Source organism: Gymnoscopelus braueri, assembly GCF_963280865.1.
Source record: "Gymnoscopelus braueri genome assembly, chromosome: 4".
Lineage (NCBI taxonomy): Eukaryota > Metazoa > Chordata > Actinopteri > Myctophiformes > Myctophidae > Gymnoscopelus > Gymnoscopelus braueri.
In genome coordinates, this window is record NC_137605.1 from 51,551,945 (window position 1) to 51,574,017 (window position 22,073).

Here is a 22,073-nt window from a genome sequence, read left to right on the forward strand (position 1 = left end):
TCTAGTGGTCAGTAGTTTAGCAGTTTTTGTAACATGGTTATAGCACCTTCTAGTGGATTAGAAAAGTCATGAACTAAGCTCCCATGTCCATAGGCCTACCAGTACCTACCTTTAAGTTTATAAGGAATCTGGTGCTGTCAGGTTGTTTATAGCTACTCTACACAGTTTAACCATAATGTTAAGAAATAAACTGTGTTCACTGTGCAATGTTTAATCTAAATGTAGCCACTAGTGATGAACAATACATTATTATTTAGTGTCACTATCAAGACAGTTTTCTTCTGTTCTCTTCTCCCCTGGCCCCAACACACATGTAAAACGTCTTTGAATACTTAGAAAAGCGCTATATAAATTCCAGTCATTATTATTATTATTATCATTATTATTATAATAATAAATGAGAGACACACTTAACCACTTTCAACCTGGTGTCCCTATCATAAGCATGTCATTTAGGCTAAGATGCTGTATTGATTAGCCAGGTAGACACTTGAGATCAAATAACTCCTTTTCTAGCAAGACCTGGTCAAAATGGCAGCTTTACAATAAAGTATACAAGAGTCAAGAGTCAAGACACAGAGAGACAAGAACATAAAATCCAAGGTCATGTTTATGAGATACATATACACTACTACAGTAAACATTATCCCATCTTAACCCTTGCCATTTGTTTTCCCAAGGCAAGTCAATTTTATACATCAGGTCTAGGCTGTTTGATTAAAATACACTTAAAAAATTATAATCTAATTGATGTGCTTTCAAACCACTGAATTATCAGCCAGTGTTTTATTCAATTACATTTAGTAATCCATTTGAATCTTCCCAAGACTGTCAAAATCAAAGATGCACATTCTGCAACTATTCTTGAAACAACTACTGCATACATACAGCACAATGTATAACATTGCTTGGAGTGTGTTAACACAAATCCCCTCTTGCATGTGGCCCCCCATCCAGCCCAGACCCCCCACAAAGCAGTAAACCTAGGGATAACACTGCTTTAACTCCATCTTTAAGTTCAGATAAAGCAATAAAAGCGTGCCGTTTTCTTTTCTTTTTTTTTAAAGTTAATTCCAGGCAAAGGGAGCACAACATGAAGGCCTTTTTCCCAAACTCAGTGCAAGTTCTGGGTACCGAGGTATGTCAGTAGTCCTGTGGTCATAGGCTGTTAGCCCAGTGTTTATTTATCTCTAGTCCAGTGCGGACTCACTTAGTGAGGTGTAGGCTACTCAGTGTTCATTCATCTTTGTAACTCACAGAGCGTACAGATGTAACCAAATGGACCCTTATGGAAAGAACGGAAACGAGGCAGGACCAACGTTTTGACTGACTGACTAGATACTGAAGATATTTTAAGTCCATCGGTACAGTTTTACATCAACCCAAGATTTCCAGCTAGGAATGGGTCGATATCGCAGATAATCAATATCATGAGTGAACTTGCAGCAGATCCCTTTCTCCTCACTGTATTGATGACAAAACGTGCCTTGTCCTCCTTCGCCTGCATCCCATTGGCCTCTTCCTGCTCAGAGTCAGTTAACACCCTCTTCTCAAAGAGTTTGTCCACGACACATTTGAGACTGGGAGCTGAAATGCTTTCGATTAAGCTGCTCTGCACAGAAAAGAGTCTGTCTTCAACTGGACGACTCAGTGTGCGCTCATCTTGTTGTCTTCTTAAAGCAGGAGCTGAAAGGGGTACATAGCATTCCCATGCACTGTCTGAGGTGTTACTATCTAAAACAGGCATTTCATGGGTTTGGGAAAGGGGCTTAAGAAGCAGCCTAACATCATTCCTAAACCTTTCCTTTGAGATCACGTCAAATGTTGCCATATAATTGGTATAGCAAGCTTCATCAACTTCAAATTTTGCCTTCTTTGGTTGAATTATGATGGAATCTTCTTGAGGGGAAGTGGAGAGGGTGTATTCTTGCTTTGGGATTAGTTCACATGGAGGGACTTCAATGTAAATCTCTTCTCCATGCCTCTTCCTCCTTACGTTCAGCACTTCATCCAACACAACGTTCCCAGGAAGCAGCAATACTTTCAGGATTGAACGTGGATTGTCATCAATTGGTGGTGTATAAAACGGCAACACCAATGCACGGATAGGACTGGGGGCCGGGCTGTTGAAAAATAATTTTACCAACTCTTTTACACCTGTAATTACGACACCAAGGGGCGAAAATTCAGTTACATTTATGATGACATGAGTTTCTGTGATGACATCGGGCTTGATAAACTCAATGCCATCATCCATCACATGGGCAACAGACAAGGACTTGCCTCCACCCATGGAGAGGATCTCACAGTGTGGAAGGTGTAACTGACACACAGACCCCTGAGGACATTTTAAATCAAACAGTGGTCCTGCAGGCCTCTTGCCAAGGTGGGCTTGAAGCATTTGGTTCCAAGGGACTGTCCTGTAAGTCACATCTTTCTCTGCCTTCATCTTAAACACCAGGCCGGTCACGCTGCATTGGAACAGTCCTGCTTGGGTGCAGTGGAACCTGTAGCTTTCCTTGTTTTTTACAACAATGATGTCAGGTGTAATTTTCTGTGTTTTGTCCAGTAGTGTAACATCATTTAAACTATGGGGGCGCTTTGCCTTGTTCTCTTTGCATGGAATTTGGCTCAGTGAGGGTAAGCTGTGAGAACGAGGCAGGGAGCTAGATTCTCCCATCCTCAAACCACTGAAGCATCTGCTAAGATCATCAGTTTCACCTTGGAGCTCCAATGAGGGATGTGGAGAGGACAGTGACACTGTAACAGGATGATCTGTGGTTGAGAAATCACAGGCTGTGTCACATGACATTTCTTCTGGGGAATGTTGGGAGGACTGTTGTGATACGGATGGGGAAGGCAACATGGGGAGGTGGGGGGACACTAAAGCAACAGAGGGTGGAACTATTTCCTGCAGAGAATTTTGTGACGAGGGACCTTCAAGCTGTTTCTCGTATGGAGTTATGGATGCCACATCATCATGATCAGAATCAGCTTCCATCTCACCATGAAAAAAAGAAAAAAGAGAATATCAAATCATGGACATTAAATAAAAATGAATACATATGAACCAAATAAGACTGTCCTACAGCGACAGCTCTCACGAATGCTACTCCCTGCTGGCTGACTGACTGACTGACTGACTGACTGACTGACTGATTGACTGACTGATTGACTGCTGTGTGATTCCTGACTCTCTGCTGATGTTCCAACATGCCTTACTTTATGACACTCTACCAGTAAATGCACATTTTGACATGTAGGCTATTTGTCACTGTGGTTAAAACAATACTGAAACATCTCAATAACAACATTAACCCTCTGCTATTGTCATATGATAAAGTATAGCCTATTAGACAATAAGCTTAATACAAAGCTATCCTAGATTGTGTGTTGTTAAGCGAATAAGTTAGCTGGGACATATTGACAGAAAATGTGACATAAATGTCAATAAATTCATGTACTTAATAAAAAATGCAGTTCCTTCTGGTATTCTGTAATTCTCTGACAAATATGACAATGCAATTGGTATTAGATTGCATTCCAATGTGGTATCAAAAGGTATTCAAAAGAATCACGTTAATTAAGTGAACATGGGGTGCACCTCATTGTACTTGCTTGCAATAAATATATCATTACACAAGTACAATGAGCAAAAGTACAATGAGTACCATTTCAAAGCGTTTGTCTTTCAGGAAGGGGGTTGTGTCCTTGAAGCAGTTGTTGAAGAGTCTGTAAAGACATCAAAGGAGGAAACATTTGACTTCAACAGGTTTGATGTGTGTAGTAAACCATGTTGATCAACACACCTGAGAACAATACGTTATTCTATCAATAATGCAAACATTCAAACATAAAGCTGGACTCACACTACATGATTTTTTAAATCTTAAACGATTTTGAAATCTGGTAGCATCACACACTACAGGATAATCTTATACATTATTTTATCAGATCTTAACTCTTTGACTGCGGACGACGCGATAACGCGTCAAGTGCTACTTTGTCCAGTTGGCCGTCGACGCGCTCGACGCGCTGGACGCGCGTTCATTGTTTAATCTCTGATTGCGCTATGCTGCTTAATATTCAATGTTATTCTCGAGTTCCACTTACTTCATGGACATCTGCATCCGGTTTCATGACCTGGATTCCGTTTCCGGTTTTTGATTCTTTTCCCCAGTCATTTTCGTCCAAAATAGGTAAATAAACGGTCTTTCACACGGTATGACGGACAAACGGACAGTTTCTCTTCTATAATCTATGGTCTGGGTGACGATCAGTCATCGCCGTCGTCTATCACATCGTAATTTTGGCGATCAAAACAATCTGGGAGGACGTCACATCCGTTTTCATGTTTTTCCCTGTCTAATCTATCAAGAAGGTTGAGAGAGACCCAACGACCTGATCAAGCAGTCATGTGCTGCACTCTAGTGGCGGATTTGTGCTGGGTCTTTATATTATGTGCCCTTAAATTATTTTCATGAGAAAAATTCAAAATATAAAAATAAAAAAACACGAAAATTGCTGGCACTGGGGGAGTACTTTATGAAAATACTCTGGCAGTCAAAGAGTTAAACATGCACACAATGCACATTTTTTAAATCATAGGGCATCACACACTACAGGATTCCATCCAGATTCTCGGGCTTGCCGAACGCAGAAATAGTTGGACGGCTGCCTTGCTCCGCGATATTATTATAATTATTAGTAGCCTATATTATTTTAATATGAAATAAAGTAACACGCTGTGGCCTCACAGCTAGAAGGTCCTGGGTTCGATTCCCGCCGGGGACGCTGTGGGCGCTGGAGGCGTGTCTTCTCCTCCGCGTCATCAGCGCCCATACCCTAGGTGGGGTTGGCAAAAGGGCCTACTCTGTGTGGAGTTTGCATGTTCTCCCCGTGTCTCCTAGGGTAGTTAATACCCTCACAAAAACATGTAGTAATCCTGGTCACTATACCGCCTCCCCCATGACAGCCGGGGCGCCTGATGGAGGGGAAGGGAACTGGTTGGAATAACGTGTTCCTTCCACGCGCTACGTCCTACCAGGGAAACTCCCCCCTGTCAGGTGACAAGAAGGTCAGTTGGCTCTCATGCATTGAAGGAAGCATGAGCTCGGCCCTGGCCTCCCTACTGTGGGGGACTGGTGTAGTGCTGGTGTAGGGCTGGTGTAGCGCCCAGGATCACTTAGGAAATTGGCACCGGGTGAAAAAAATGGGTTACAAAAATCGCGGGATAATTTTTTTTAAGTGAAATAAAGTAACACAACATTACAATACGTACATTTTCAACCATTCAAATCATATTCAAAGTTTTTTTTATGAGCTACACTGACTGGCGATTGTGGCGAATCAATTCAGTGTGTTTTCTTTTATCCGACACAGCCAGCTGCCCTTCTGAACACACAGTTTGGACCGTTTGGATGTTTCAGGCTACTGTAGCCTGAAACATCAGCCTAGTTGGTTTATTCTCATATTACAGTACACAATGCAGCGTAGCTTTTTGATATAGGCTATCACTCATCCGTCCTGACTACTTTGTGTTCTTTTTGGCAAGCGAGCCTGCATGATCGAGTAGATAAATGATGCTTTATGAAACTATGGACAGGTATAGCAATCAGGGTGGTGCTCACACACGTACTATCTAAACAGGCTAGGAAGGTGTAGGTCAATTATGGCCGATAAATGTAACATCTGGCCAGAATAATAAAATCTGGTCTCTGACCAGATTTTATTATTCGGACCAGGAAAATGCCTATAGCGGAAAACCTTCCTACCACACACATCTACAACATACATCTGTCCAACGCATCACAGGTTGTCTGGGCCGGTCTCCGTGCCAATAGTCCACTCATTCACTTCACGTCTTTCTATCGGTCCCCCGCTGTGCCGTTCCAGACAGTAGCGATCCAGATAAATATCAAACGTGTTTGAAAATTGTGAGCAACTCCAGAGGGTTAAGATTGGATCTTTGAAACCTCACACTGGACGATATTTATGCCCGAGATTCGCTCCCGATCTAGGCTGAGTTATGGCACGCCCCCCTGATACTCGGGAGGGTTGTTTCCGACCCAAAATCACCCCAATTATCTTGTAGTGTGAGTCCAGCTCAAGTCCATTCTACTCACCGTACAGTTTGGATAGAGGTATTGATGGAGAGCAGCTGGACTAATCTGTCTGTTAGAGCATCAGTGAGATTATTGTAACTCAGACTACAACAACACAAGGAAGAGAAATGGCAAAGGAATAGATTAGTACCTCATGTACACACACACACACACACACACACACACACACACACACACACACACACACACACACACACACACACACACACACACACACACACACACACACACACACACACACACACACACACACACACACACACACACACACACACACAATCTATAAGACTACTCACTCTAGGACTTGTGCTTTGTGCAGGTGGGGGATCAGAGTCTCTAGTAGCTGGTCAGTGAGTTGGCAGTAACTGAGGTCCAGTTCTGTCAGTCCCTCAGAGTGTTCCAGAACCAGGGCCAAACATCTACAGGCCTTCTGATCTAGTCTGGTCTCACTGAGGTCCAGCTCTCCACCCAGGGCTCCAGCCAGGTAACCTGCTCGCATCACTGTGTTCCTTTCACTGCCCTCAGAGACCAGAGATAGGAGCTGGAGAACGAGGGATTTGCTGCATCTGGAGAAGAAATACAGAATAAAGTCGATAGGTCAGACGATTCTCAAGATATGCAGGTGTAGGAAAGACAGACAGACAGACAGACAGACAGACACACACACAGATTCTGTGCATTTAGAGTATAACATCACCTTTGTCTCTTTTAGATTCAGTGCAAGTGACAAATAATCAGTTCATAATTTATTAAAGCAGATTATCATACCTCATTATCTTTAGAACATATGAATGGCTTTTATATGTACACACAAACAGGAAACACATTAACCTGAGTTGTGAGATGTAGGGTAGACACTGAAGGAAGATCCTCACTTCACTCTCTCTCTTTGACCAGCCTGTCAGCTCTACTGGTTTCTTCTCTGGTTGGAGTTTCAGCACCTCTAGGAGGAGGGAGACCTTTCTCTCTGAGAGGTCTATGGACCAGACTGTAGGAACTGACTGGTAAACTGGTTGTAATGCTGGAAGAAGACTTCTGCCTGTTTGCGTCTTATAGTTCTTCACATAGGAGTACAGATACAGTAGTATATCACATTGATACATCCTGTTTCTCCAATCATCATCACAGTCAATAAGGGGGAATGTTTTGTAATTACACACAGAATAAAACAATTCCAGAATCTTCACTCCCGTTTCTTCCCGTTCTGCTGCTTCACAGATGAGCTTCCCCAGGATCTTGGCTGACGTTCCTGACCATCCATCAACACTGCAACAGTTTAAATGAAAACCAACATGAAATATTGATCTCTGTATCATAAACAGAATAAAATAAAATAAAAGGGTCAACACTGCATCTATCCGATTTCAGGTTAAAGAGTCGGTGGAAAATGAAAGGGTACTGTATATATACTAAACTTCTACTAAACCAAGCTATGAAGACATAAGTGTATCATTTGATGCTGGGATCAAATCACAAAAGTTACAAATAATCAATCCCTTTTAACAACTTAAGCCCTGTTTCATACTTTGTCATGCGACGGTGTCACGTGATAAAGATAGCTTATCTACAAGCTCACAACGCATCACTTCATGATGCTTATGTGAGCTTGTAGATCTGCTATTTTTGGGAAAGAAATCTATAATGACATGCCCAAAAAAGGGACACTAGATTGAAAGTGGTTAAATACATAAGAGTACATAAATCGTACATCATTATCGTAAAAAAACAAAACAAAAAAGAAACGTCTTCAATGAAAGAAAAACACATTAACCTAAATTGTGAGATGTAGAGTAGACATTGAAAGAACATCCTCACTGCACTCTCTTCTTATGACCAGTATATCATCTCTACTGGTTTCATTTTTGATTTTACTCGAGTACTTTTTAATGGGAGAAGTTGTACTTTTACTTGAGTACAGATTCCCAGTACTCTACCCTCCCCTGGTATAGCATACTTATAGTGCATAGCAGTGGCAGCCATTTTGTGGTGCTACAGATAGAAAGCCCATTAATGTTCCCCATATATATTTCCAAAATATTTATATACATTATTTTAAGCCTGGAACCAAGGGGGTCATATCTATGTTCCCCGGACCTATGTTCCCCCACTAAGGTTATGGTTAGGGTTAGGTTTAGGTTAGGTCCTATATTCCCCGCTCTCCTAGGAAAGCGGGGAACATAGAACCTGGGGAACATAGGTACGGTCCCGAACCAAGCCATCCAGGCTCCTGGTGAATCATGACCATAAAACATTTGACAATAGACAGACATAGATTGCTAGATTTATGATAAAATCATAACATTCAAAATTATATAGTCGGTTGTAAATTCAGTGCACAAATAGTTACAAGTAATCAGTTGATAGTTAATTCAATTTGATGATCGTACCTCATTATCTTTACATTAAATCTGGATGGCTTTTATTTATAGACAAATATCAAATGAAAGGAAAAACATGAACCTGAGCTGTGAGATGTAGGGTAGACACTGAAGGAAGATCCTCACTTCACTCTCTTCATCTGACCAGCCTGTCAGCTTTACTGGTTTCTTCTCTGGTTGGAGTTTCAGCACCTCTAGGAGGAGGGAGACCTTTCTCTCTGAGAGGTCTATGGACCAGACTGTAGGAACTGACTTGTAAACTGGTTGTAATGCTAGAAGAACACTTCTGCCTGTTTGAGTCTCATAGTTCTTCACATAGGAGTATAGGTCCAGTAGTAGAGCACATTGCTTCCTGTATCCCCAATCATCACGGCAGTCAATAAGGGGGAATGTTTTGTAATTACACACAGAATACAACGATTCTAGAATCTTCTCTCTTGTTTCTTCTTCCTGTTCTGCTGCTTCACAGATGAGCTTCCCCAGGAACTCGGTTGTTTCTGATGTCCCTGACCTTCCATCAGCAACACTGCAACAGTTTAAATGAAAAACAACATGAAATATTGAACTCTGTATCAAACAGAATAAAATAAAATAAAAAGGCCATTGTATCCATCAGATGTCAGGTTAAAGAGTCAGAAAATGAAAGAAAACTTTAAAGTGTATGATATACCTATAATGTCTAAACCTATCATAAAGAATAACCAAGCTATGAACACAGATAGTGTATCATTTGATGCTGGGATAAAATCACAAAAGTTACAAATAGTCAATCCCTTTTAACCACTTAAGCCTTATTTCATACTTCATCATTCGACTGTGTCAAGTGATGAAGATAGCTGATCTACAAACTCACAACGCAACGCATCACAACACATCAATTCATGATGATTTCGTGAGCTTGTAGATCTGCTAATTTTGGAAATGTTTGCCTATAATGACATGACCAAAATAGGGGCACCAGATTGAAAGTGGTTAAATACATAAGAGTACATAAATCATACCTCATAATAAAAACTAAAAAAAACTAAACATCTTCAATGAAAGAAATACACATTAACATGAGCTGTGAGCTGTAGGGTAGACACTGAAGGAAGATCCTCACTTCAATCTCTTCATATGACTAGTCTATCATCTCTACTGGTTTAATTTTTACTTTTACTTGAGTACAGTTTCCAGTACTCTACCCTCCCCGGGTATAGCATACTTAAAGTGCATAGCAGTGGTGGCCATTTTGTGGTGCTAGAGATAGAAAGCCCATTAATTTGCCCCATATATATTTCCAAAAATATTTATATACATTATTTTAAGCCTGGAACCAAGCCATCCAGGCTCCCGGTGAATCATGACCATAAAACATTTGATTCCGTGTCAAAACGTATTTGAATATTTTATTTTATTATATTATACTATATTTAATAAATACCCTTTTTTGCGGTTTAAAATGTAATTTTTTTTTTTACACAGAATCAAATGTGTTATGGTCATGATTCACCAGGAGCCTGGATGGCTTGATTCCAGGCTTAAAAGTTCCATTTGGTTACATTCCTCTCAAAGTAAAATTAACACTCAATATTTTACTGTGTACAGATCCCATAGCCCATGGCAAAAATGCTAATAAACAGCTTAAATTTGGGACAGTTTGAAAATCAGCTTTGTAAATCCTTGCATACCCTGATGATCAATACCCATGTGCCATTTCAGATCTATTGGTCAACCCACTGAGGAGAAAAAATGGACTGAGGGACGGACTGAGGACATACCGACATATTTCTCTATTTTCTAGCTAGATTTGTATTAGGATAATAAGATTTAAAATAATATATATATATATATTTGTCTGTTGTAAATTCAGCGCACAAAACGTGGCAAATAATAAGTTCATAATTAATTCAATGGATAATCATTACTCATTATCTTTATATTAAATGTGGATGGCTTTTACATATAGACACATTAACTGAGTTAACTGAAAGGAAATTCATTAACCTGAGTTGTGAGATGTAGGGTAGACACTGAAGGAAGATCCTCACTGCATTCTCTTCAACTGACCAGCCTGTCAGCTCTACTGGTTTCTTCTCTGGTTGGAGTTTCATCACCTCTAGGAGGAGGGAGACCTTTCTCTCTGAGAGGTCTATGGACCAGACTGCAGGAGCTGACTGGTAAACTGGTTGTAATGCTGGAAGAACGCGTCTGCCTGTTTGAGTCTCATAGTTCTTCACATAGGAGTATAGGTCCAGTAGTACATTGCATTGATACTTCCTGTGGTACCAATCATCATGCCAGTCAATAAAGGGGAATGTTTTGTAATTACACACAGAATACAACAACTCCAGAATCTTCTCTCCTGTTTCTTCTTCCCATTCTGCTGCTTCACAGATGAGCTTCCCCAGGAACTCGGTTGTGTCTGCCGTTCCTGACCATTCATGAGCAACACTGCAACAGTTTAAATGAAAACCAACATGAAATATTGATCTCTTTATCATAAACAGAATCAAATAAGATAATAAGGTCAACACTGAATCTATCAGATTTCAGGTTAAAGAGTCAGTGGAAAATGAAAGGAAACTTTACAGTGTATGATATACTTAGCTTCTAAAACTTTTTTTTTGGAAAGTTTGAAAATCAGCTGAGTAGATCCTTGCATATACCAATGATCAATACCCATGTGCCATTACAGATCTATTGGTCAACCCACTGAGGAAAAAAATGGACTGAGCGACGGACGGAGGACATACTGACAGTTTTCTCCATTTTATAGCTAGATTTATAATAAGATTCTCCCTGTGCTGTGACCTTGACGTGGCTTGTCGAGAGGCTTGGGTGCTATTCTGGGGGTGCCTAGGGCTCCTGGCAGGTTTAACCATACCAGACTGGTCTTGGGTGAGGAGTGAGACGAAAGGCAGCACACTGGCCCTCCAGGTTGGGGGTTGGGCGTGGCGCTAACAACGCCACCCGTAAAAAATCTATTGTTACAGAAACTACAATGAACAATCCTATTTACATGAGGACCAAAGTAGACCCTGGCTACCCCGGGTGGCAGTATGACCACTCCTGATGAAAGCTGGAAGGAAGTCAGGAATGCGAAAGAGGACCTACTGGGGCCTAAAACCAAGATCCGCATCGGAGCATGGAACGTCCGAACCATGTATGAGACCACCAAGACAGCACAAGTCCTCAGTGAGATGAAGAGGTACCACCTGGACATCCTGGGGATAAGTGAAAGTCACTGGACCGGCTCCGGACGTCAAGTCTTGCATGATGGGTCTGTCATCCTCCATTCGGGCCACGAGAACACCCACACACATGGTGTAGCCATCCTAATCTCCAAGGAGAAAGACAAAACGTTGCTGGAGTGGGAACCACTGACCAGTAAGTGAGAGGCTGATCCGAGTACGCCTCAACTCAAAGTTCTGTAAACTCACCATCCTACAGTACAGTGCTATGCACCAATCAACGAGGCTGAGGATGAGGTCAAAGAAGACTGGTAAGAATAACTACAAACAGCGGTTTCAAAGGTACCCCAACATGACATTCTTCACTTAACTGGTGACATGAATGCCAAAGTGGGAACCGACAACTCCAACAATGAGAGGGCAATGGGCAGGCACGGATGTGGCAAAAGAAACAACAATAAAACAACTATAAAGAAAAATAGTTTATAATTTGATGCTTGGACGAAGTCACAAAGGTTTTTATGATCAATCTCTTACCACTTAAGCCCTATTTTATACTTTGTGATTCAGTGATGTCAAGTGGCAAAAATAGTCGATCTATAAGCTCACAATGCATCGCTTCATGAAACGTGAGCTTGTAGATCGGCTATTTTCAATATTTTAAAAAGGTTTTGGAAATCTTTGCCTAAATTTATATGCCCAAAATGGAGACACCAGGTTGTTAAACACATAAGAGTGCATAAATCATACCTCAATATCTTCATAGAAATCTGTTGAGATCACTTTTATATCTAGACAAATATTAAATGAAAGGAAACCCATTAACCTGAGTTGTGAGATGTAGGGTAGACACTGAAGGAAGATCCTCACTTCACTCTCTTCAACTGACCAGCCTGTCAGCTCTACTGGTTTCTTCTCTGGTTGGAGTTTCATCACCTCTAGGAGGAGGGAGACCTTTCTCTCTGAGAGGTCTATGGACCAGACTGTAGGAGCTGACTGGTAAACTGGTTGTAATGCTGGAAGAAGACTTCTGCCTGTTTGAGTCTCATAGTTCTTCACATAGGAGTATAGGTCCAGCAGTACATTGCATTGATACTTCCTGTGGTACCAATCATCATGCCAGTCAATGAGGGGGAATGTTTTGAAATTACACACAGAATACAACAACTCCAGAATCTTCTCTCCGGTTTCTTCTTCCTGTTCTGCTGCTTCACAGATGAGCTTCCCCAGGAACTTGGTTGTTTCTTGACCATAGACACTGCAACAGTTCAAATGAAAACCAACATGGAATATTGATCTCTCAGAACCAAACAATGATGGACACTGCATCCATCTGATGTTAGGTTAAAGAGAGAGACAATGGAAAACAAAAACTTTTAAGTGTATGATATACCTGTATTTAACTTATAAAACTATTATACAGATTAACAAAACTATAAAGAAACATAGTTTATAATTTGATGCTTGGACGAAGTCACAAAGGTTTTTATAATCAATCTCTTACCACTTACCCCTATTTTATACTTTGTGATTCAGCAATGTCAAGTGGCAAAAATAGTCGATCTATAAGCTCACAATGCATCGCTTCATGAAACGTTGTGAGCTTGTAGATCGGCTATTTTCAATATTTAGCATAAATCATACCTCAAATATCTTCATAGAAATCTGTTGAGATCACTTTTATATCTAGACAAATATTAAATTAAAGAAAAACTAATTAACCTGAGCTGTGAGATGTAGGGTAGACACTGAAGGAAGATCCTCACTTCACTCTCTTCATATAACCAGCCTGTCAGCTCTACTGGTTTCTTCTCTGGTTGGAGTTTCAATGCCTCTAGGAGGTCAGAGACCCTTTTCTTTGAGAGGTCTATGGACAAGACTGTAGGAGATGGTGGGTTAAGTGGCTTCAGGTTTATATATTATTTATCATTTATATATATATATATTTTAACACTCTACACACAACTCTACAGCATGTCACATTCACAGTGCAAAAAGTAATCAGCATTTCAGTGTTAAATACTGTCTGTATTCGCTAATGTTTCCTTTACACACAGTACCTTTAGAATGGGACGCCATGTTGTCACTTTATTCTCCAACATGTAGTATAACAGGTGAAGACTTGTGCTAATTGCTGGTCCAGGATCTCTTTGAAGCTGATCTCTGTTCATTTATGTCTCTGACATGAATGAAAGAAAGGCATTTTTTGTATGTTTAATATGTATGGTGCTTCCATTCCTCTCTGCAGCAATATTATACGTGTTATTGTTCCACTCGTATAGATGGTGCAACACTTTACAAATAATATGAAATAAAGTTAAGGGAACTATTTTGCGTGGCGCCTTATCCCTTATGCCTAATGTTATTATAGGCATTTAAAACAGTGAAAATAGCCGATGCATTGTGAGCTTATAGATGGGCTATTTTCACTATTTTTAAATGTAAAAAAAAAAAAAAAAAAAAAAAGACTAATAATATAAGGCCCTAACTCTGTATACCTAATCAGAAAGGCAGTAACATTGTAGTGACATATGTTTGTGTAATTATACAAACTACTGTATATAGACTGTATAAAGGACTCTAGTAATTTTTAATACCTCTAAAATAAAATAAACAAATCAGAATAAGACTACTACTGCGTCAAAAGTAATCAACAAACTATAAGAAAAGGTCAAATAATATAAGAAAGAGGCACACATTTTGAAAATAGCCCACAACGCCGACCTTGTCACCAAGCTTTCCACAGTAGCCTATGTAGTGAAGTGAGCTGGGATTGAACCCGAGGCTCCCACTCGCCAGTCCGACGTGTTACCAGTCATGCCAATTGGCAGGTCTGTTCCACGCTGGTACTGGCTGATTTGACTGTGGGGGCTACAATCACCCCCCTGATCTTTGGAGCGCGTCCTCGCGCTTCGCACTTCACGCCGCGGACTACCGTACACGACGTCCCTCATGTTCCTCACGCAAGGATATTACGCTCCTCGTCCTGCCGACTACGCCAGATTGTAGTGAAGTGCAGTGAGCTGGGTTGAACCCGAGGCTCCCACTCGCCAGTCCGACGTGTTACCAGTCATGCCAAAAGGGCTGAGCCCAATTGGCAGGTCTGTTGCACGCTGGTACTGGCTAATTTGACTGTGGGGGCTACACCTACAGTCACTGCAATGTCTGCTTGTCTGATACCTGCAGGCTGCAGAATAAATACATAAAAACAACAATGTATGCTTCCTGTATTCAGCACTCAGCACTAGACACTCCTTAGTCCCTACACACGTTTTATCAAGTTGAACAACATGTATCTATGTTTTATTTGTCTGTCATTAAATGTTTCGATCAATTGAGTACAAAGGACCCCAATGGAAACAAGCCATATAGTGCTTTCTTGGGTTTAAAATCCTTTTCAGACCTTGTATTGAACTAAACTTCCCTGTGCTTGTCTTTGCAAACTGTTTATCAGTCTCTATGACCTCATAACAACACGCACCAAGACAACTAACAGAAAATAAACACCAAATGAACCTGAGAACAAACACAAATTCAACAGTATGTTACTCAAACAAAAAGTCAAGACAGAAACTCTAGACCTACTGAATAAAATGGTTCCTCACAACTAAACTAGTCAGATGCACCCTACTACACCAATAATGTTCTCAAAAGTACATGCAGAAGTTAGGTTTTTCAAACCTATACATTTAATGTCCTTATAACAGCTTGTCAGTGTGATATAAATGCATTTAGTCTCACCTGCAACCGAACAACATCGAAAGTTTCTCGTAAGTCGTACCTAAAAAGACGTGAGGGTGAACTTCCTCAGGAAGTAGACTGGGATCAATTCACTTTGCAGGTTGCTGATCCGGTCTGGGTATGGAGCGGATACGGAAACCGTGTCTGTCTCGTCTGTCTATAATAGTCTGAGAAAGTTACCGGATACAGTAGGCGGGCTTTAGACAGGATGTGAGCACTGAGCAGCAAATAGAAAGCAACTTTCCACATATTTGCATGCATGTCTCCAGTATATCTACTAGATGGAGCCAATACTACATAAAACCGGACCATTCTGACAATCTTTGATACAGTTCTGCCTAATGTTTGTGAAACATTTAATTTGCCTCCATTTGTGCATTAATTGTTCCAGAAATGGATTTCATCTTCATGTTGGACATAATAGATGTCACAACAAAAAAATCACAACACACCTGAATATTAAGTTGCATCCCTTTATTCCACTAATAAAGTGTAGCTCACCACTGATTAGCAGCTAAAATGATTTATTTGCACGTTTTAAACCTAACATTTTACAAGATGTTTAGTGCAGCTACCAGACACTTCTAGACGACCTATACCTCAATAAAGTATTCAAATAAAATCAAGCAGCTGTCAACTCTTATCCACAAGTTACAAGAATTTAGAGATTACATAAAACATCTAATATTCATTATGCAAGACAAAATCCCAATAGCTCTACAAACAACAGTACATCCTATTCTTGATGTGAATCAGAAGTTTATTCCACTAAACAGCACCCAAATAATGAAGTGTTTTTTTCTTCTTTTCCCAACCAGACAATTGTGGTGTGGTGCTATTATATTAGACACAATTAATATAGTGTTATGCTCATGTATTTAAAATATAGTAAAACATTTTGGGTCCTTTTCTCACCACTCTCAGGGCTTGTCCTCTCCATTTCTCACTATTCAAATCACCACACCACACCTAAAGGCCTTTTTTTAATATGCTATTTTTGCAATTAATGAACATTTCTCACAATAATGACATTACAAGTCACAAGTGTCATGCATTGTTCCTTTTGCCCAGGCAGCCCATATGGGCTTTAAGGACAATCATCAAACATCTTGTTTCAGTGTTATTGTTTACTGACCTTTCAAAATGTACACAGGGACATACATGGTTGTTATTAAAAGCACTGAATGACTTTGCTGTTACAATAAAACAACTTATTTGCATACACACAGTGCGCAAATTACAGATACACATTTCCTGTATAGATCTATTCTAGCCTATAAAAGATAGGCTAGCTCAATTCTCAGATCATTATTACCTTACCCTTGTTTTCTATACTTTAGCGAACCAGCTAAAGTTCTAATTGCATGCAGACATATTTTTTGCATGTAATCATGTTCATACTTCACCCATTCATAACAGTCCTCTACTTCTTATGTCTAGGTTTGTAATAGGTCCAATACATCATCTCAGTGGAGATGATCTCCCCAGAGTAGGCTTGCTTGCTTCCAGTGCCATGATGTGGTTTAGCCTGCATCCTCCTTATAAGAGCAACACACTCTGCTTGTTTGTGAGTACTGTAGGCTAACTATCATATTTATAGGTCGTGTAGTTGTGTATGGATTGTGTATAGTTATCGATTATTTTACTCAAGGCTCCAGAACATGGAGGGATGTTTTTCAGTAAGGGCATGTGTGTTTGTACGTGTCTCGACGGAGCGGGGCGGTAGAGTATCTGCGCACTGGTTGTAGTGGGCCGGTCTGGGCCAAAATGTCATGGCCAAATTTTTGTCCCAGTCCAGCACTGAGTAAAGTACACCTCTGGTGCAGTGATTCTCAATCAGCCCATTTTGATATGTAATATTTGGTCTGTCCTGCTCTCTCCTACCATTTATTTTTTCAGATGTCCATGGGGTATGATGACCATTTGGGAAAAGTTGACTTGAGCCTACAGTATATTAAATCAATATGAAAACTTATATTAAAAATAAAAAATAAAAGATGGTATACCACATGGCTTTCTTATTTAATATCATCTATGAAGAGAGAAAGCCAGTTTTCCCCCCCATTAATTTTGACAAGATCTTATTCTGTGAAGATTATAGAATAGGAACATACTGTAAATGAGCTTTTTTTTCATGATCAACTTACACCACATTGTTCAACACTTTTTTCAGTGATATTTGCAAAATACATTATCTGGGCAAAATGTTTTTGTTGGTAGGGATGCACAGGAACCTTAAGTATAGATCATGACATTGTTGTATTGAAATTTATATTATTCTGGCTGTGATAATGACATTTTTTAAAAGTGGCTCATTGTAAAACTTGACCTTTGGTTTGTACTTGGTCTGCTCTTTTTTCCCTGTACACCAACCCTTTTGCCGAAAATAGCCAATCTACAAGCTCACAAGCTTATAGATCTGAGAAAAAATTGAGAAAATAGCTATTAGATCTGCTATTTTCGGCTAATGTTCTCCCCAGAATAGGGATGCGAGGGTTCAAGTGATTAATGTAAAACAATAAAATAAAATAAAGTCCCTATCACACAAAGATTTGGCAGCCCCCCTGCAGTATCTCTGAGGATCTCCTAGGGGTCCCGGACCCCCTGTTGAAGACCCCTGGTCTATGGCGATATCAATTCAGTACAAGTGTGTGGCCCAAGAAGTGAGAATAACTGCAGCTGCTGTCTATTCTGTGATCATGGTTAGATGGTTAGCATGCCCTCTACTGGACAAATGGAGACATAACACCAAAAGAACATCAGGTTGATGTTTATTCATTTTGTGTGCACATATGCATCTATAACAAATTAACTGAAGACAGATAGGATGCCATTTTCAACCATACATTGTCTTTTGTAGTGAAACTTTAGATCTACACCATAGCTGGAAGGTAAGACATTCATACTCCTTTGGGGGCAAAAGAGAATTCATGGTCTATCCATTCAGCATTCATAGAGGCATGTATATACAAAACTGTGCATCATTGCATTTGGTAAAACGCAGTTTAACATACAGTGATAAAGGTTATTTGCTTTTCATACAGGATGTTAGAATGTGGGATATACAGGTATACACACACACACGCACACACACACACGCGCACACACGCACAAGCACACACGCACACACGCACACAGAGAGAGAACTGAAGGATGCATACATTATCTCTTGAGACAAGTAAGACGCGCGAACGCGGTAAGCGAACGCAAAAAAAGAAAAAAAAGAATGAAAAAAAATATTTAAAAAAAAGTAACCAATAATTTTTTTTTTTTTTTTTTCCAAAAAATCTGCGTTAAAAGGAGCATCTTAGAAAAATACAAATTCACAAAAAAAAAACTTGGAATGTTTTTGAACAATTCAACAAAGTGTTTGAAGTGCCTGTTTCACCCACTTCCGGGGGGCGGAGCCAAAATCCGAGCCCGATGTATTTGTTCGTAGACCCCCACTTAGGGGGGGTAGAAAAAGTTTGGGAGCGATTCGGGCACTTTTCATTTAACATGGGGTTTCAATGGGGAGTTTTTAGGAGCCTTCTCCGGGGCGTGGCTTCCGGGGGAAGGGGCGGGCTTAAACGCAACCTTGACAGGTGTGTTCAGTTTTCAAAGACCTTTCATTTGATGTATGGTACGTCTAAATTGGACATTTACTTATCTCAGAGGAGCTGCACACAGGCAGTGCACACAGGCAGTGCACACAGAGACCCAGAGACACACACAAGCCGAGCACGGTTTCATAGTATGCTCCACTTGCGCGCCTCCTTCCGCTGCGTTCGCAATAAATACTTTGTGAAGCATGACATCACACCACAGACAAGTGAGAGCCTATAGGATGCTGTGAACCAATTATACAACAGCAGTGGTACCCATTAACCAATGAAATATTCAGTAGACGACGCTGAGTACTGTCTGCACTTTTAAAATAGGCTACTTTACATCTTTACATCAAGAGGACTGCAAAGTCAGCATTCAACAGTACAGCTCACACGCACACACACACACACACACACACACACACACACACACACACACACACACACACACACACACACACACACACACACGCACACGCACACGCACACACACACACACACCGTAAAATCCTGAGTGCTAGTTTAACTCTGAGAGGGTACAAATTACGGGTCAATTTGGTTCCATTTGTACACTCTCTGAGTCAAAGGTACAGTAAGTGATATTCTTTGGCTAAAACGCACTTTAACCTTTTTTTCGTTCAAAGGTGAAAGCTCTCTATACTCTGCATCGCAATCATTGCTATAGAGTGTTTGTTCAGAAACAGGAGTTTCACTGCCTCTCCAGCTCGAGAAAAAAAAAACGTTTTCGGGTGGGATACCAATTTCATCCAATCAGAAGAGAGAACCCTTTCATCAGCTTCAAATTTATAATATTCCAATAAAATAATTGTTCCATCACTTCCATATTCACTTGCTTATCCGGTATCCTGTGTGTGAGTTCTCTGTCCTGTTTGGATTACATTGATATCCCGTTTGCTGAAGAAGTTGAGAGAGGGAAGAGACCCCTGTTACTGAACAAACACTCTATATAGCAGCAATGCAACACGCTTTAACCTTTTAACAATAAACCTTTTGTTGTAACCCAAAAATATAACTTGCAGATACCTTTAACCCTTTAAGACCTGGAACGCATCTGTGTCATTTTTTGATTTGAACTAAAAAAGCATTATTTTACACTTTGGCTATTCAAAAATAGCAGATCTACAAGCTCATAGCGCGGCACCGAGTGCCGCGCTATGAGCTTGTAGATCTGCTATTTTTGAAAAATCAAGAACATTTTGTGCAAATCTTTGAATATATATTGTTTTAAAGCGAACATTTTTAACTCTAGTCTTTGCTTCTGGGGGGTCCCTGGAACAAAACATTTTGAGATGGTGGTCCGCGGCCAAATACGTATCATTTTGGGGGTCCTTGACATGAAAAAGTTTGAGAACCACTGACATAGAAACATATGTTTTTTTTAGAAAACTGTTGGGATTTAGAAGACATTATTTTGTAGAATCGGCTTCAGGTCTTAATGGGAGAAACTAACAGTGAGAATGATAGTGTGCCACTCCACATGCCTCCAGTGTCCCGCTGCTCTCATTTGATGGCCTGCCAGATGATAATGACCAGGATGGTCAGGACCAGGGACAACACGATGGCCAGGATGCACATCCTTTTACGAGACTTCCTCTGCAAGAAGATACACACAACACAGAAATCAACCCTTAATCATTATGAGAGCATCAGATTGTAGTCCTAAATCTCAGAAGTATACGTTTGCGATGGGTTCCCCTGCCATTTATGTGGAAAGTAAAAAGAGTATATTTTGTTCTGCAACAGTTAGTATGGTGACAATGAATTTTCAAGCCATTCTATTAATTGCCTCTGTGGTTAGAAATGCATAACAAGTGTGATGATTTGTGGAGATTATCTTGTTGAACAAAACGTATTAATATCATGTGCCTTTGTTTGCTGAAGAGCTTGTTTTCATAACGCTGGGTGGGCGTTTTGCAGAAGAAAGAGTAGAAAAGCCAATCAGATGAGCCAATCAGATGAGCCAATCAGATGAGCCAATCAGATGAGCCAATCAGCGTCTGCGCTCAGGGCCCTGTGATTGACAGACGCCTCTAATATTTGAGTAGCATATTTTGAATTATCAATTTCTAGTCAATGGAGCAATATTTACACCTCAATGGAGTAAAGTACACCTCTGGTGCAGTGATTCTCAATCAGCCCATTTTGATATGTAATATTTGGTCTGTCCTGCTCTCTCCTACCATTTATTTGTTCAGATGTCCATGGGGTATGATGACCATTTGGGAAAAGTTGACTTGAGCCTACAGTATATTAAATCAATATGAAAACTTATATTAAAAATAAAAAATAAAAGATGGTATACCACATGGCTTTCTTATTTAATATCATCTATGAAGAGAGAAAGCCAGTTTTCCCCCCCATTAATTTTGACAAGATCTTATTCTGTGAAGATTATAGAATAGGAACATACTGTAAATGAGCTTTTTTTTCATGATCAACTTACACCACATTGTTCAACACTTTTTTCAGTGATATTTGCAAAATACATTATCTGGGCAAAATGTTTTTGTTGGTAGGGATGCACAGGAACCTTAAGTATAGATCATGACATTGTTGTATTGAAATTTATATTATTCTGGCTGTGATAATGACATTTTTTAAAAGTGGCTCATTGTAAAACTTGACCTTTGGTTTGTACTTGGTCTGCTCTTTTTTCCCTGTACACCAACCCTTTTGCCGAAAATAGCCAATCTACAAGCTCACAAGCTTATAGATCTGAGAAAAAATTGAGAAAATAGCTATTAGATCTGCTATTTTCGGCTAATGTTCTCCCCAGAATAGGGATGCGAGGGTTCAAGTGATTAATGTAAAACAATAAAATAAAATAAAGTCCCTATCACACAAAGATTTGGCAGCCCCCCTGCAGTATCTCTGAGGATCTCCTAGGGGTCCCGGACCCCCTGTTGAAGACCCCTGGTCTATGGCGATATCAATTCAGTACAAGTGTGTGGCCCAAGAAGTGAGAATAACTGCAGCTGCTGTCTATTCTGTGATCATGGTTAGATGGTTAGCATGCCCTCTACTGGACAAATGGAGACATAACACCAA

At 40.2% G+C, this 22,073-nt stretch overlaps 1 protein-coding gene across 1 annotated transcript; it reads right to left on the reverse strand.

The window, feature by feature from the left end:
• Positions 1–928: 928 nt before the first annotated feature.
• On the reverse strand, positions 929–13,755 carry LOC308083634 (uncharacterized protein; the record flags this gene model as incomplete). Its single annotated transcript, XM_080425949.1, has 10 exons — positions 929–3,001; positions 3,672–3,732; positions 6,126–6,209; positions 6,422–6,691; positions 6,957–7,391; positions 8,586–9,029; positions 10,490–10,936; positions 12,503–12,934; positions 13,399–13,555; positions 13,737–13,755. The coding sequence occupies 10 exons, from the start codon at positions 13,753–13,755 to the stop codon at positions 1,373–1,375; spliced, it is 3,978 nt and encodes a 1,325-aa protein (XP_080282075.1). The 3' UTR covers positions 929–1,372.
• Positions 13,756–22,073: the final 8,318 nt, after the last annotated feature.